General features: G+C 32.5%; 1 protein-coding gene across 1 annotated transcript; it reads left to right on the top strand.

Annotated features, from left to right (window-relative positions):
- Nucleotides 1–14561: 14561 nt before the first annotated feature.
- On the top strand, nt 14562–17545 carry LOC134283300 (E3 ubiquitin-protein ligase TRIM56-like). Its single transcript, XM_062765761.1, has 2 exons — nt 14562–14675; nt 14839–17545. The coding sequence occupies exon 2, from the start codon at nt 14845–14847 to the stop codon at nt 16855–16857; it is 2013 nt and encodes a 670-aa protein (XP_062621745.1). The 5' UTR covers nt 14562–14675; nt 14839–14844; the 3' UTR covers nt 16858–17545.
- Nucleotides 17546–17899: the final 354 nt, after the last annotated feature.

The following is a 17899-nucleotide window of genomic DNA, read 5'->3' as shown; positions in this document are numbered from 1 at the left end:
AGTGTTCGTTGGGAACTTTGTGGCGTGAACTTTGTGGTAGGTGTATGGAATCGACATAGTTTAATAGTATTAATTAACAATATAAATTAAAGATTAACAATTGATGAACAATGTTAACCAAATTTTGTTTGATAAAAACTTAATTATTATCATAAAAATAAGAATTTAAGCCAGCTTTCGTTCGCTAGTTTTTTCAATGCGTACATTTTCCCCCTTTCATTTCAGAATCGCCATGTCTTAACCAGTCATTTTACACCCCACGATTAACATCGAAGTGCCTCTCTTCTGACCAAACTGGTGATAAATTCTGCAAGTAAGATGGATTTTCTCAATAGTTGACCTTTTTGTTAATTTTTAAAAATTACTTAACGTGATGTTTATTTTATTTAGACGCATAGGGAAAATAGTTCAATGCTTGAAGAATAGTAATTGAAAACTCTTCAGGAATACCATGTTCTGGAATGCGGCTGAAATCTATCGCCATTCAGATTTTTTAATTGATGTAATGTGTTTTTGCGATTGAACGTTCCGATACCATTTTTTTTATAAGGTACTTATAAAGTCACCCTCTCGATTTAAAGAAAGCAGCAGCACTTTTCATGTTAAGGAACATATCCTTTATTTATATTCAAAAAACTTAAGATTTATTTAGTGTATGCACTTGCGAAAGAACAATTTAATGAGGCACCTCGATGTAAAATATACCTAACCTGAACATAAAAACACGACAAAATTATTTAAATACATTCTCTCGATAGTTGATGAATAATCGCACTGAACAAAGGATATATATTGGCATTAATAGCCTATTTAAAACCTGTAAATAATATTCTGTTTAAAAATAAAAGGCATTTTTCATTGTTAAAAAATTCCTCAATCTGCCTCTCACAGCACATAAAATACGTCATTTTTAGCAAAATGACGTCATGTTTGACAAGTTCATCGAAATCAGCTGTATTGGATTTAACTAGCAACGTTTTTAAATGCATGAATAAGTTTTTTTTGTTGTTTATTATGCTAATGCAGTTTAAAGTTGCAAATTATTTCATTTTCTGGTATTATGAGGAATACATAAAAGTCATATTTTAGTGTGAAGTCACAGTAAGCTTTTCCCGTATAAATTAGGCCCCGCCTCCTTATTTCAGCTTTTACAATGCTGCTTGGTCTCGACACAGTAAAATTTTCTCTGACACAATAAAAATTCAAATTTTGTCCTCTAAAACATTTGAGATGGGATCAGGTGCCATGGAGGAGTGAGCTTCCCCTGCCAACCGGTCACACCTGCCGTGTGTTCCTTGTCACGTGTTATGTCTTGAAGATTTATGCTTAAATATTGTCTTTTAACTCCTGTGCTACATGTATAATAGATACTCAGGGTTGAGAAATCGGGACAATTAAAAAATTCAGGTGTACCTATTCAAATATCTAATATATTTTTAATACATTATACAGTTTGTAAAAAAGTGGTAAACATTTTTTAAAATTTTATATAGTCGTATGTGAAAAATGATAAAATGTTTGAAGAACCAAGTCGAAATTTCATCAGGTATTTCATGTTCTGGGATTGAAAGTAGATCTATTGCTTTGCAACTGGAGGAAACCATTGAGAGAGTAATGAAGAGGTCTATTTCTCAATGTGAGTAACCTTTTTCCACCGCAGATACAAAACATACAGAAAACAACAACAACAAAAAACAACAAAAAACCAAAACAATTCTTTGACATAAAATTGCAACGCAACTGAGGATAATATAGCCAGCGATTATGTCCAACTCTGCTTCAACCTCAGGCCAGTCACAAAATAATGTGGATCCTGTGCTATCCGCAATACATGCGTAGGATTACAGATCTTTATAGATCAATGAGAACAACACTTTGCTTTTGTAGAACAAATTGTATTATGGAAATTTACATCAACATGACATCGTGTTAAAACATGAAATAAGGGAGAAGTGCCTAAAATGCATTCTCTCACCCTGTATATATACTTGCTGACAGCCCAATACAGTTAGGCTCCTATTAGGCATCCATTAGGCCTCCGTTAGGCTTCTATTAGGCACCCAAATAATAGGGTCTCCTGCTACCTAACATGATTAGGCCACCGTTAGGTGTTCGGCATCAAGTAATAGGGCCTCCTACCACCTAACCTGATTAGGCCTCAGAGACACTCAGTGTTGTTAGGATGCCATTAGGCTACCTATTGCTAGTGATAAGAAAATTTACTACAAGTATAAAAGTTTAACTACTCAAATCTCAACTACTCGTAACTGTATGTTACGCAATAAAAACACTAAATGATATAAAATAAACAAATTAATTTAAAATGAATGAATTAATAGCACAACATTTTAAAACTGTAAAATATAATTTTATTATTATCATTAATAGAAGAAAAACATTCCAATTTTAATAACAAAAATCAAATACTAGTATACATTTTTATGACTTATTTTTGTCCTCTATATCCACGTTACTACATATGTACATAAGATCAATAAAATCGTTGCATTTTAGGTGTTCAACCTCCATGCACAGCTTCAACTTTGTCAACTATGGAAGGATTGTCGGAGTATGGAATCTCTTGTAACCAAGCCTTCCGTGTCGATTTGTCAACATCAAAAAGACTCTGCAGGTATTCAATGTATTATGGTTACATGGAAACCCCAGTCTCTGCTTATTTTATAGAATGCAGAATAAAGTCTAGGAAATTGGGGTTGGAATTGTCATTCTTTTATGTTTAAATCTAGACAATTAATAGAATATGAATTAGATGAAGGAAATTTGCACGCTGCATATAACTAAAGCAGTAATAAGGATTCCCTGTGGTTATGCCCTGATTGACATAGAATCTTGATATTCAAAGCATTCAATATATCCAATATACAAGTGTCTCAGTTTTTTCCACGCACATGGCGAAAAAACGCTCATTGCATGTTGTTAATATCATTGAATTAATTTGACCTTGACGTAAATTAAACCAAACTTGAGATTATTATCCTATGACAATTTGTAATATCATACAAAAACAGGTATAAACATGGTAAAAACAAAGAATTTACACCAGGATTTCATTTCAGAGAGAAAGAGAGAGAGAATAATGTAGTAAAAAATCTCGAGACAAAAAGAATTACAAATCAATGGATTAAACAAAAGAAAGTGTTCAACCTTTAATGTACTATAGATCAATGTGATTTACAGTAAATATTTCGCACAAAAAATTAAAGATTAGGCTTTTGTCATTCACATTGTCTATGAAATCCTCGAAGACCAAATCTTCATACATTCTTATTATGCATCGTTATTAGTAGGTTTTTTTTTCAATTCTAAGAAACAAGAATTTATATTACAAATACTTCTTTATGAAAGAGTAGACTTTTTGTGGCAACACTGAACTGTCCAGGATATTTTTGTTTTAAAAGGAGTACACAGTAAATTTTACAAGTCGACAGTGTACTCCCCCTTATAATCTGGTCCTGATTTTTAAAAAGAAAGCTAGAAATAACTTCTAACGGCAAATAATTATTATTTGGTCCAGCATAGTTTTTCAACCTATTTCAAGTATGCTGAATCCGAAAAAATATGCTGGCCATCATGAAAATGGCGTTAAAGAGGTCAAAATGGTGATTCAAAATGGCGGACATTCAATTTTTTAATTTTCTTTAAATGTCGTTCAAAACGGAGAATTAATGAGTGAATATCTAACTGAGTGTAATAAAACTATAAAAATTATAACAGGATGCTAACATTATTAGTTTAACTCAGAAAATTTAGTCGTTTCTACACTTAATTCGGATTTTTTGTCTATTGTTTCTATATTCCGCTTTGCTTAGGATTTTACATTTGCAAATATCCATACACTGCAGATTTAAATTTTTCCCTCTACATCTCACTATTCTACGATTGAATGATAGTGCAGCTGTCAGTTAGAAAGTCAAAATGGCGATTCAAAATGGCGGATATTCATCTTTTTCTTCAAATTATTTAATTCTTAATGTCGTTTACATAGGAGAAAGGATTTGTGAATATTTTACTGAGCGTAGTACAACTATGTAAAATGACAATAGAACACTAATTTGGTCACTTTAAATCGGAAAATTTAGTCGTTAAATTTGAAATGTGTTAATTAGCTCAAAATGGCAATTCAAATGACGTCTTATGCACTCGAATTTCGAAAAATACCCGAACTGCTTAATTCTGGTTCGTTTTGCAGAAAATAAATTACAGTTTGTTTTTTTTCTTATTATTCATGAAATAATGTTCAAATATGCAATGAAAGTTGGAGGATATTTTTGTTAATGACTTAGGATTTTTATAACACGGATTTTTGTTTAATTACTTCTATTGTTACGATAAATTTTTGATGACAATTCCGAAGACATTTTACCTTTTACCTGTCTCACCATGCTTTGTTACAACGCGAAATGTAATAACAACGCGAAATGTAATAAACCTGGATTATAACATTTTGCGTTATTACATTTTGGGTTGAAATCAACGCAGAATGTAATAACGCAAAATGTAACAACACACTTTTGAGGATTATTACATTTTGCGTTATTACATTTTGCATCGAGATCAAAGCAAAATGTAATAACGCAAAATGTAATAACACAATTTTCTGATCATTACATTTTGCGTTATTACATTTTGCGTCGAGATCAAGTAAAAGACAGGCACTCAAAATGTAATTACACATTTTTTTTTGTCAGCCAGATTGAGTACAATTTTCAATAGTGTAGTGGCCGATGAAAAGAAAATAAAATAAAAGGAAAAAAAAATAGATGTATACAATTTCTTACAATTAATAAATTTTATAATGTATAGATCTATTGAATTAGCTATATATGTTTAAAATCAGTTTAATAAATGTATTCAAATTATAGGTGTTGCAAATTAGAAACGTGCATCTGTGGGCAGGGTTGTTGGGGGTATTGACCAGTGTGTTTTTGCTTTCTTTTATAGACAAATGCTATGAATCTAAAAAAAATATTCATTTGTACTGGCAGGTGTAAATGTATAGCGGGAAGGGGTTTATTGACAATAATGATTCCATACTGTTCTAAGCAAATCTACAGCATTGCAGACAAGCAAAAACAAAATTCTATCTTTTCTCTTTCTTTCCATCCTATAATAAAATGGATTTTTTCTGCATGTCCACAATAATGCAGTAATAAACATACGAAGTAAACACCAAACCCTATCCCTGCCCCTCCTCGCTTGACACACACATACACTTCTAATTTGTTATCCAATGTATACATGCCGAATATGCATATCAAGAGCTTTTAATGAACCTATGGTCAATCTTTGGTAATTAGCTATGTGTTATTGGTTAGAAATTTAATAAAACTGTCAAAAATATGCCAATCAAATTTAAATTAATTCTGTATAATTAAGTACAGTGCATTCAATATAACTAAAATCAGAGTCAGAAAAACGATACATTCAGATGTATTTATGTCTGTAAAAGCCCTAACGTTGGTCTCATTGTTTTAGTTCTAAATATTTTAACAGCATGTTTCTCATGTTCGTAACATGTGTATATTTGAATCAATTTTATGATCTTTTTTGTTAAACGCAGTCAAAATAATTAATTAATGTTTGTTTTATTACATATTGTTTATTACATTTTGCGTTGTCTTCAGTGCAAAAATAAAATAACGCAAAATGTAACAACGAAAAAGGACGTTATTGCATTTTGCATTGATCTCGACGCGAAATGTAATAACGCAAAATGTAATCTAAAAATCGTGCTATTACATTTTGCGTTATTACATTTTGCGTTGATCTCGACGCAAAATGTAATAATCCAGGTTTATTACATTTCGCGTTGTTATTACATTTCGCGTTGTAACAATGCTTCTTCATATAAAAAGTTAATAATATCAAACAATTATTGCTGTTTTGAGGACAATATGAAAATTAAGCTACCCCAAGAGCAGTATCCCCCGAGCATTAAGGCGAGTGAACATTCAGTTGTTGGAAATTATTGATCTATTTTTAGTCCAGTATAGAAAAAAAATAAATGTTTATGTTCATGTGGAAGGTCTTGTGCAACATAACTCAGTCTGATTTTTAAAATGATTGACCACGACCACTTATAGGGCAAGTAACTATTACATCATATAAATCTGAATACATTATAATATCCAAATATAAACATATATATTAAGAATTATCAGTATAATATAGGTAAACCATAAATTTTCTTGATTATCCAGCTCCGATTCTGTGTCCCAACATTTGCATTTTGTTATTTTCAGTCAAATATTCATCTGCATTCTCAAATATTATTCATGCTGTGAACGGATAATTTTGTATTGAACAGTGTATATAAAGTTAAAAAAATTGAAATTTACAAAATCTGAAAGAAGAAAATGTTTGTGTTCAATCCCCCTCGATTCTTGATACAACCTTACACTATCCTAACAAAGAAGTGTGGATCAAGTTGCCTTGTAAAGTTCTTGAAGTGTTCAAGAAAATGTTGTTGTCAAGAGAAGTGTCGTCTAGATCGAAATCAGGAATGGCTTAGGCCTATTGGTACGAAAGCTTGTAAGTGACAGGAATCACGAAGAATCTGCAGGCACTCTTAAATTGCATAATTTTACAACTTTTCTCACCAAAATATGCACACAATGTGATTTCAGATGATCAAGTTTGAGAATTTTCTTGCTAATAGAATGACCTTTCTACCCTAAAAGATAACAAATCTATACGACGTCACAAAATAAAAAGCTACATGTCTTGAATATCAGAGATATTTTTATGCCCCCCGCTTGAAAAGCGGAAGGGTATAGAGTAATCGGTATGTCCGTCCGTCCGCCTGTTACGCTTTGGGGTACCCATCTCTTATCCGCAACTCCTCTCATACCACTGAATGAAATTTCACAGAATCTTTATTACATATTGCCATTGTGACCTTCTTTTTAACTTTTTGATCCGACACATATTTTGGATTTCCCATAGCAAAACATGGACACTGTCATTATATTCATATGTGAGACCGGGGTTTCATTTAATAAGCTAATTGCTCACAGTACCTCTAGTTCATTTTGCATATGGTTTTGGAAAACAAAATAGACTTTTCACATTTGAACATAAATGTGTTGTTCCTGAATGTTGGTTGATTGATTGTATATTGCTAAACGGCGGGCGCCGAGTTGGCAATTTTTCAGCCATGTTTCGGCGGACTATCCGTTTAAATAATCCGTTTTTGAAGGATTTTGGTTTCTCTGGTGGCCCACAGTGAGCGTACTTTTTTTCGAACTCCAGAGAAACGATCTTTTACATGCCAAGGGGGTTGTCATCCTTGACACGGGGCACCATTTTACTTGAATGTTGAAAATACCGAAATTCCGAAGACAGATTGAAACATATAGCAAATAAAGCTGGAATAGAACATGTTAGGGGATAATACTAAGTTCTTCTAAGTGCTAAAAGCTAAAACAACGTGTTCGATGAAATCAGACAAGAATTTCTTCAGTTATATTTGATGGTGTGCCGAGGGATGTTGAGGTAGAAGTGCGAGTTGATAATGACAGAATTCGGGAGTGATTTTAGGTGGACGGGGGCTTAAAGGCTTTGGAACACATACGGTCAAATTTGGAAACTCATAAGTCAAGTTTGTTTTAACTATTTCCAGAAAAAATGAATCTTTTCAAGTACTTTTAGTTCATATTTAATGGACTAATTAATATACTATACATACTATGTATATAAAAACAAACTGTAATTTATTTTTTGCAAAACTAACCAGAATTAAGCAGTGTCTACGAAATTCGAGTGTATCAGACATCATTTTGAATCGCCATTTTGAGCTAAATAACACATTTCAATTTCAAACGACTAAATTTTTCGATTTAAAGTGATCAAATAAATGTTCTGTTTTACATAGTTGTACCACGCTCAGTAAGATATTCACAAATCCTTTCTCCTATGTAAACGACATTAAGAAATAATTAAAAAAAAAAAAAGATGAATATCCGCCATTTTGAATCGCCATTTTGACTTTTAACTTACAGCTGTATTCTCACGATTCTATCAGTTGTAGAATCGTGAGATGATCTGCAGTGTATGGATATTTGCAAATGTAAAATCCTAAGCAAAGCGGAATATAGAAACAATAGACAAAAAAATCAGAGAAAATTCGAATTAAGTGTAGATACGACTAAATTTTCTGAGTTAAACTAATAATGTTAGCATTTTATTATCATCTTTATACTTGTCTTACATGTACACTCAGTGAGATATTCACACATTATTTCTCCTTTTTGAACTATATTAAGAGAAAATTAGAAAAATTGGATGTCCGCCATTTTGAATCGCCATTTTGACCTCTTTAACGCCATTGTCATGAAAACCAGTATATTTTTTCGGATTCAGCATACTCGAAATAGGTAAAAAAAAACTACGCTGGACCAAATAATAATTATTTGCCGTTAGAAGTATTTTTTTCTATAAATCGGACCAGACTATTATGACACCTAATCAAATCTCTGTTATTAGAGTTCCTAGACTGTCTTGTTTATAATTTGTATAGTTTATTTATCTTCAAGCATTGTTTGTTATCTACATTTTTATATTATTCATTTCTACATGTAACAAGAGTTTGGATATAAGATTTGAATACAAATGAATGTATAACTACTTTCAAAAGAAATCATGGTAAAATGTACATAGATACAGTGTACATGAAATAAGAGGAAAAGTTTGACTTTAATTGTTTCATGCAATAAATATCATAAGATTAGTGATGCAAAGAAGAACATTTGTCATAGCTAGTTATTAATTATTAATTGCCTTTGGTGTCAGTGCCTTGGGGACACTTATAGGAGGTTATTACACTTGTGTAATTTATGTTTATAGTCTTTTGTACCTCAGCAATTATATTATGTCATATTTTATCAATCAACTCATTTTAATGTATTATACTTCATGGTTTAGATAATCAATACACATGTTTCATGCCAATTAATATCGGTACTATCTTTATTATTAAAGTACCTTTATGCATAAATAACATGCTTCCTCATGTTTCAGTCTTATTACCTCTTCAAATAAAAGGTAAAAAAGTCATTTTCCTTTGAACAATTATGCTACGTATTTCATAATATAGAGTGTATTGATTGAGTGTATGTTGTTTAATGTCCAACTCGAGAATTTTTTTACTCATATGGAGTCGTCACCGTATGCCGGTGAAGGTCTTCAAATTTAGACCTATACTCGGCACTCTGGGCCATTGAGCCCTGAGGGATCTTTATCGTGCCTACTACGACACGGAACCTACGTTTTTAAGGTCATATCCCATGATTTTCACATTATGCCGAGCGTTTACCGAAGGAACATTAACTACCTATGTTAATGTCTTATGTTTGACGCACCGCCGCGAACGAGAATCGAACCGGGGCCTCCCGATCACGAAGCAAACTATCACTAGCCTACCGTGACCGGTAACGTATGATTGATTTATCTATGCATGCTTACGCATGTTTTCATTTCATATACCTGTGTCAATTATGTTATATGCTCCATACTTACGTGTTAAGTCGCTTTTTTCTAAACATGCTGAAGCATGTTTCCTCTGTTATCTTTCTATAACTTACTCATATTCTTAAAAAGCTTCAGATTAGTAAACGACTTATACTCTTCTAAACATGCTGACGCTAATATCTTTCTCAAGGACATTACATATTTACGTATAAAATGTTCGTGCTCATCTAAACATGTTTTCGTGTTATTCAGTTCGTTACAAATGTTTCTGTAAAATCTTTGTATTTCATCCCCCAAGTTTTTTTAAAGGTTGTATGTATTATTTACAAAGTGTGTTAATTTTGAAAAAATTGTCCGTTTGTATTTCACCCCCAAGAAAATTTTTACTAAAGAGAGGGGTAGATTTTGATACTCTGTACTCTGTTTTGAACCCCATGTTTCAACTTGTTTTTTTAAAGGGGAGAACTCCTGTTTTATTTGTAGTTGCAGAACATTTGCATGTCCCCATTTTTGGAAATTGATTTCGTATTAATAATAGTGTGTATATATTTTATTTGCTGTGTTGTACATGATAAACTTATGCAATATCCTGTTTTATATCACTGTATAAGTAGAATTTTTAGCGAGGATTTAATTTTGGCATTATTAGCGAGGGTGCCGAGATCGCTAAAATTAAATATCGCTAAAACTTAATTGCATTTATTTGTTATAACTTCTTTAACGTGTATTTCAAAATCGCTAATATAACATCTCGCTAAAAATAAATTACTAGTTTTTCAGGACAAATCGCTAAATTTGCGTCTCGCTAAAATTTCCTTATACGATAGTATTTGCAGACAAGATCAATGCATATCAGACCTATGAACAATAACTGGTATATAAAGCCCTATTATTTTGCATCTTGGTTATCTGAATTGTTTCCTTGTCTCACTTGTTCATGCTAATTATCAACATTGACTAGCATGTTGAAATTTGGATGCTATTATACTGCAAACATTACAGAAAATAGAATGTTCATATATGTTAATATACAGTTATGGAATGGGTACGAAGGAAATAGCAAATTTATGGTTCCCCGAGGGAGGAAACGATTTCCCGAGGCGGCAAATTTGCTATTTCCCAAGTTCCCATTCCATAACTGTTTTATTATATCGAAACAATCATAGGCGATTTAATTTTTATTTACCAGATATTCCGACATAAAAAACACAATAGAGGCATAATTACAAATGCGTGCTGTTTAACAGATTGTATAAGTAATACATCGTGTCCTAAAACAAATAAATTATTTTTAAAAAGTATTTTCACTGACATTTCGAATAATTATTGTTGTCTTCATTTTGCTAGAATTCAAGTATGAATTTGACATCGCATGTCGAAATGTTTTGACGTCATAGTTACATTCCTAATAATATTACGTCACAGTCTCGCGATTCCTTGAACGCTCCGCCTACTAACACTTTGATTGGTTTAAATTACTAATAAATATTTATGAGTGAATAGTCCCAGGGAGTACCTCTGATTTTTCAAGGAGTAGTCCCCAGGTGAGGGAAAGAATCTCTTCTCGGGGAAATAGACAGTTTTATGGTATTAATTTTATATACAGTAGAGGTATAATAATCTACAATGTATCACTTATTCAGTAGTTACTAATGGCTATTGTAATGTTTACAACTAAAGATGGTTGAAGATAAGATTTTGTTCCTTTAAAGAAGCCACGGGAGGAAATCGAGATTGTTCAAAACCGTTATTAAGGTTTTTAATCTTGTTTTGCCATGTACAAAGTCATGTCCAAAATCAGTTGCCACAAAGCTGTCTAATAACTAATCTATTCCCAGTATAGAATCTGAAGGAATAAGGGATTTCATGTGTTATATATTATTGGATGATAGTATATATATAACTTGATCCGATGAGTCGTATCGGGTTAGGTTCACAGGCGCTGATCATTGGATCAAACGAGATGTCTTGTTTGATCTTACGATCCGCACCTGTCAGCGGGACGTGATAAGGCTTTTCGGATCAAGTTACAATAATAATGATTTTATTTTATTATATACCTAATGTGTTTCACTCAATTTTACTGTTGATTTTACGCTCTTACATGTACGTGGCGTCGTTATCCGACTTTCCGGATCACCACACTGTGGTTTTCTGAATCCATATCACCACTCTCTGAAACTGATGACGTAGTACGCAGAAATATGGAGTTGTTTTTCTTGCGTGTTAAAAAGTCCCTTTCTTATTATGCTTTGTTTCATTGATAAATATTATACAATTGATCTCTAAAGTTTTCTTTTGCTATATTTTGCTAGTTATGATTGGGTATATAATAAATTTATCATTATAACAAAGAGTCGTATCACGTCTCGTTGACAGGTGCGGGTCATCAGATCAAATTCGACGCTTCGCGTCTTGTTAGATCTGATGATCCGTGCCTGTCAACTCGACGTGATACGACCCTTCGGATCAAGTTACTATTATGATAAAATAAAAATATATATACCCCTCTATTTTCATAAAATATAAAAAAGGTTATGAGTAATTATACATGATAGTTAATCCATTGATTGAAACGCTTTTCCAAGGAACTCTTTTTACGCAAAAGAAAAAGTCATGTTTCTTTGTACTACGTTATCAGTCTAGAAAGCGGTGACATGGATATGGAAAACCACAGTGTGGTGTTCGGAAAGCTGGATCACAATTTCACGTGATTGCGTTAATTCAACAATATATTTGAGTTTGGTGTGTAATAAATATAGTTGCTACATGTACGTGCCCAAAATTTGGGCTTGCTTGGTCTCCTTGTATCGTTTTTGAACCTTATGTGCTCATAAAGTGAAAATGAAATGATCTAATATAAGGACTTTTGAAAAATTACGAAAAATGTTGTTGTATGTTTTGGCTATAAGAAATGGGATTTGCTTCTTAAGGAAATCAAGTGACACATGATAGCGGTTTTTTTTTGTACTGATTTAGAAATGTAAACAAGTTCATAGAAATCAATAACAACATAGTCTTTTTTGTAAGGCTGATTATATAAATTGTATATATTTTAGAAGAACTTGGATTTAATTTTACAACTGGTTATCCAACTAAACCTCATAGCTTCCTTTCTTAGAAAGAAATTCTTTAAAATCATATGTCAGTTTGAATATTTTTGCATGTAACATCCTAAACAACAAAAATGAAACTTCATAAGAACCCTTACAAACAAAGATACAAAGCAGGTTCCAGTAAATGTCCAATCAGGCCTTTTTCTTTACTCCTAACTTAGATATTAACAGTAGTTATGGAGAAACTTCAAGAGTACTGTACAACAATATCTTCCAGAAGGGTTGTAAATCAGATATGCATGCTAAAAAATTCCAAAGAACTTCTTGAAAATTTACAATCACAAGATTTTACCAAAACTACCAACTTAAAAACTTACGAATTTTTAACTTTAATCACTTTTATTCCTAACGATAAATTAAAGTAAATCCAACTGTCCGTCAATTAAAATATCACCTGCCTATTTGGTGGAAATTTAATTACCCAACGGAGGTGTGAAATGAAACATATGGTGAATACAAAGAGTATTCAAGATCAAAAGTTCATAAACCAATACAAAATAGCAGAGCAAATACGGACCTCCAAGACATCGGAGGTGGGATAACATGCCATGGAGGAGTGGGCATCCCCAGTCGATCGGTTACACTCATCGTGTGCTCCTTGTCATAATTGGGAAATAGCGAAAAAATCCGTTGTCAATGCCATGTGTAAATAATGGACTAACAATTGGTAAGAATAAATGTCAGTCAGCATTTGACTGAATGATGAATTGTATGACAAGGTCATTGTATCGACCAAGGAACTTACAAAATGATGACTTTAAACGAGACTCCTGATATTCTTGTTTCATCCATCTGTTTGTCAATAATTTAACTCGTTTTAGAAATTGTTCAGAGGTAGAGCATGCTCTTATGTATAGAATCAACTTGGAGATTTTAAATCTGTATGCAGTTGATAAAGGTATATTGCTGTATAAGTAATGGAAGATTGTAGAGTAAACGTAATCACGTTTATCATAAAGAGCTTGGGTATAAAATTATTATCAACGTAATTTTCAAGTAAAATATCCAAATATGAAACAAACATGTGGTATTTTTCTATCTCAACCTCAGCAGGATATATCCTATTGACATAAGGATAAAGATAACCATTGTTTAGTAAGGGATAAATAACAAGATGGTGTTGAATAGTTTAGAGTAAACATTCTCTTCGAGGGCCGGTGACATGAGTAGGGGATGTTTTCCCTAAACTATTCAACACTATCAACTTATTTATCTTACTTAAACAATTCCCATCCATAGCCCTTACGAAATATTTACCCATTCATAAATCCATATTTGCAACGGGATTTTGCCTATTCATATATCCAACTCTCAGATATGTTACGGACCAATTTGGAAAATGGGATCTTTAAGCACTGTTTTAATATGTATTACTTATTTTAAGAATTGTAACAAAGTAACTGAATTCTTGTAGAAAATGTAATATAGCTATCTAAAATAGATAGGACTGAATCGTTCACAGTACAAGTTATATCGCATGCAGCTGTTTTTCACGTGACTAGTATAAACATATAATTATCAAGCTGAATGTAGGAAATGTTGATAGTGCAGGGGCATACGCTTTTTTGAAGAAGATAAGAACAACTTTGTGGTTTATTCATTTTTTATTTGTCAAATATTTTTGCCAACTGATTGTTGTTTGTAACAAAGGAGATGCCGTTTCCAATTTATTTGCTCTTTGTACTAAGGGAATGTCACGGTGATCTCCCCATAACGTTTTTTGTCTTATGTATGCTTATTGTCATTTATTAAATGACAATTTCCACTCTGTCTTTGTTATGTTTTTAACTACTACTTATGCGGTAGACCAGCCATATCACAAGGATAACATAATTCTTTTTTGCTGTTTATTTTACGAAAATAGATTCATAACTTTATCTGTTCTAGACGGCTGTTTGTTTAAACTAAATCTGCATATGTGTTGTCTGCTCAGGTAAAAACCGGGCCTTTTAATCAAGTAAGTCATTCAGACGACCGACAGCATATGTTATCGATCCTAGATGTCGGTGATGAAATAGGAATTTTCTCTTGTCACAAAGGAAGTACATATGGAAATCGCATTTGAATCAGGTTTGTCAAAATTATTGTTTACTAGTACTACATGGGCATGTTGTACTTATACATATTTAGGTCATAGATCCTATATGGAATATATCCGACGTTTTACTATGCAAATACAAAGACGCAAACTTGAATTGATTAAAAAATACATCATGTATTTTTTTTCCTTTAGACAACTATGGCTTCCATTTCAACATCATTTACTGATGACTTTCTTAGATGTTCAATCTGTTTTGAAATTTACAAAGAGCCACAGATCCTGCCATGTCTTCATTCTTTCTGCAAGGGGTGCATACTAAATTTCACGCAAACTGAAAGTTTAAATAGACAATTCAACTGCCCGTTATGCAGAGAGCCCTTCTCAACTAACGAAGCAGGATTAAAAACAAACTTTTTCTTACAGAATATGATAGATGAAATAACAAAAATGGATTCCACGGAAATTTTCTGTTCGTTTTGTAAACTATTGAACGAAAATGAACTTGCTGTCTCCCAGTGTATTACTTGTCTAGACTACCTCTGCAAGAAATGTTCGAAATCAAGACATACCTTCACTAGACAAACGAAGGATCACAAAGTTGTATCTCTTCAGGATATTAAAGCAGGAAAATATAATAAGGAATTAAGATCTGCTCAAAAAACACCATGCCTACAGCACAGCGATGAAAAGCTTCGTTACTTCTGTATTCAATGCAATTTATCAGTTTGCCGAGATTGCATTATCTTTAATCACAGAAATCACGATTTCAAACTGATTTCTGATGCTCGAAAGGAAAAAGAGGAACAAATTACAAAGGTTATTTCACCATTAAGAGAAAAAGTAGAGATTTTAAAGAAGAACGATGCAGAAATCGGTAGAAAAATGGAGGATATCGTAAGTAGAGAGTCAATAATTAAAGCAGAAATTGAAAAGGTGTACAAAGAAGCAATGAAATGTATTGATATGTCTCATAAAAATGTTCTGAAAGAGCTAACCGAACGAATGAAATTAGCGAAAGGACGTCTGCAGTTGGTGCGTGATAAATCTGATGAGGTTACAAGCAACATTGAAGAATCAATAAACCTTTCAGTTGCGATCATAAATCGGGGGGATGATGTGGAAGTTTTGTCTGTTCTTGACGATATAATTGAAAGACTTACAACATTAAACAATTCTGAAGTGATACAGGAATGTCAAGTTCCTTCTGTTGATATCCCGAACTTTCAAATCAAATGGGAAGAACCACATTGGATATTATCTACCTCCGAAAACGCTATAGAATCGGAAAGAAAACCAAAGACAAGTTTAACTCAGCCGAAAGAAGAAAAGCCAATGGACCCAAAGGAGAATACTACTTTATCGGAAACAAACATTGCAAAGATGAGCGCTGCAGAGAAATATTTTGCAACTATGCCAAAGGCAAGACGTTTAGCTGAAAATATGGATACAATGCAAGGAAAACTTAGCCTAAGTTTAATAAAAGTATTTGTCATTAGCGAAGAAGATGAAAAACGTAACCCAATATATTCTAGTGTTGCTTGGATAAGTAATGATCGATTAATCGCAATAGATAAAGAAAATTGCAAAATAAAAATGCTTACGTTATCATCTGGAGAGATAAATTCTGTGAAGGTAAAAAATGCTTTAGGAATTGTTACTTCCAAATGTTTGCTGGCATGCAGAACCACAGACTCAGATTTGATATTTTTTGATCTCGATTTGAAGGAACAAAATAAGATTAAAGACGTAATGACTGTTATTCCTCATGACCCTGACAAAAACACACTAGCATGGATGTCAAAAAATAAAATCTTCATTAAAACTGAGAAAACTGTCACGGAGAAAGATTTATTGGATAATAAGGGCAACAAAACGTCCTTATGCTCACCAAAATATGCATGTGCTCTACCAAATAATATATTTGTCATTTCTGATTGGGGAGACGATTGTGTGTATTTTCTGGATGAAGGCTTCAAAATCATCAGAAAGATCGATACTTACCCTGGGTCAATTGCATTTGACAGTAAAACAAATGTCTATATCACCGACTATCATAACAACTGTTTATTCTTGTTTAATACAAAAGGAGATTTGATAACCCAGTTAAAACTAGGCAAAGATCAAAGTTCGCCGCGATCCATTGCAATTTTGAAAGACAAAGTTCTTGTAGCCGGTAAAGGAAAAATCTGTATGTATGATATACAGTTCTAAACATATCAAATGTCAATCAGTAGAACACGCTTATAAGAAAGAGGCGGACAATTTGGCCTTGTAATAAGCGTAATTCGTTATATCCGTTAAATCAATAATAGCCCCAGCTAATTCACTCTAACTTTGCTGCTGTTTTTAATGTCTCTCCTAAATCTAAGTACTCATTCTTTCGAACATTGTTCTTGTCAATTTTTTAGTTGATTATTCCCCATATTAACATAAACACCTGAGGGCGCTTTGGTTGCAACTGCCTTTTTCAATCTTTCAGGAATAACTTAGGTGGGTTATAATTTGTCATCTTGTTATTTTGGTATTATTTATTTGAACTGTCAGGCACTAAGTAAATATCCTTATCTGCAGTAATGTAACTCCTGAATATTTGAAAGTATCCTTTAGATTTAGATATATATGCATTATTGCTTGACCTCTGCATCCCCTCGGATCGAGGCTTTTACCTTTTGAGATAGTGTGTTGTGAACTTTGACCTCTGAATTATGTTTGAATGTTTAATTATTATAAGTAAACTTTGCTTTCTTGTTTTGCCAAAGACATAAAAAAACTTTCGATAGTATGTTTTCTGAATACAGTACTACTTGTGCCCAGTTTTCGCCACAATAACATTTATTTAAATATATTCCTTGTGTTTTTATGCATGCACTTATCTGAGATTATGTATTTTGAGATCTCGGGAAATAATCAGTTTTTTGTGAGCGTCATTTCATCAGATTGTTCGCTATTACCATGTTTTACTGTATTGAAAATAAATTCCAAAACTCATGTCATAATAAAGTATTTATGTATTTTTTTTTAACATTTGTACTTGTAAAAGTAATACATTCAATATAAATATTTACAGTTTCAATTTTTTTCCGTATTTTTTATGTATTCATGGACTCTCATGTATTACTGTTTGGTTATGCATGTTAAATGCATATTGGGTTTGAAAGAAGCATTAATAGAATGCGAATCGTACATTTTATCAAACTAAAAAGAAATCAAGCGGAATATTTTTCAATGCACAAAGCAAACTTTTTTCAAGATT

The sequence above is a fragment of the Saccostrea cucullata genome, unplaced genomic scaffold, assembly GCF_032062105.1.
Source record: "Saccostrea cucullata isolate Sc308-1 unplaced genomic scaffold, CSIRO_AGI_Scuc_v1 ctg5331, whole genome shotgun sequence".
In the NCBI taxonomy this organism is placed as follows: Eukaryota; Metazoa; Mollusca; class Bivalvia; order Ostreida; family Ostreidae; genus Saccostrea; species Saccostrea cuccullata.
This window is presented reverse-complemented; position numbering and strand designations above follow the sequence as displayed.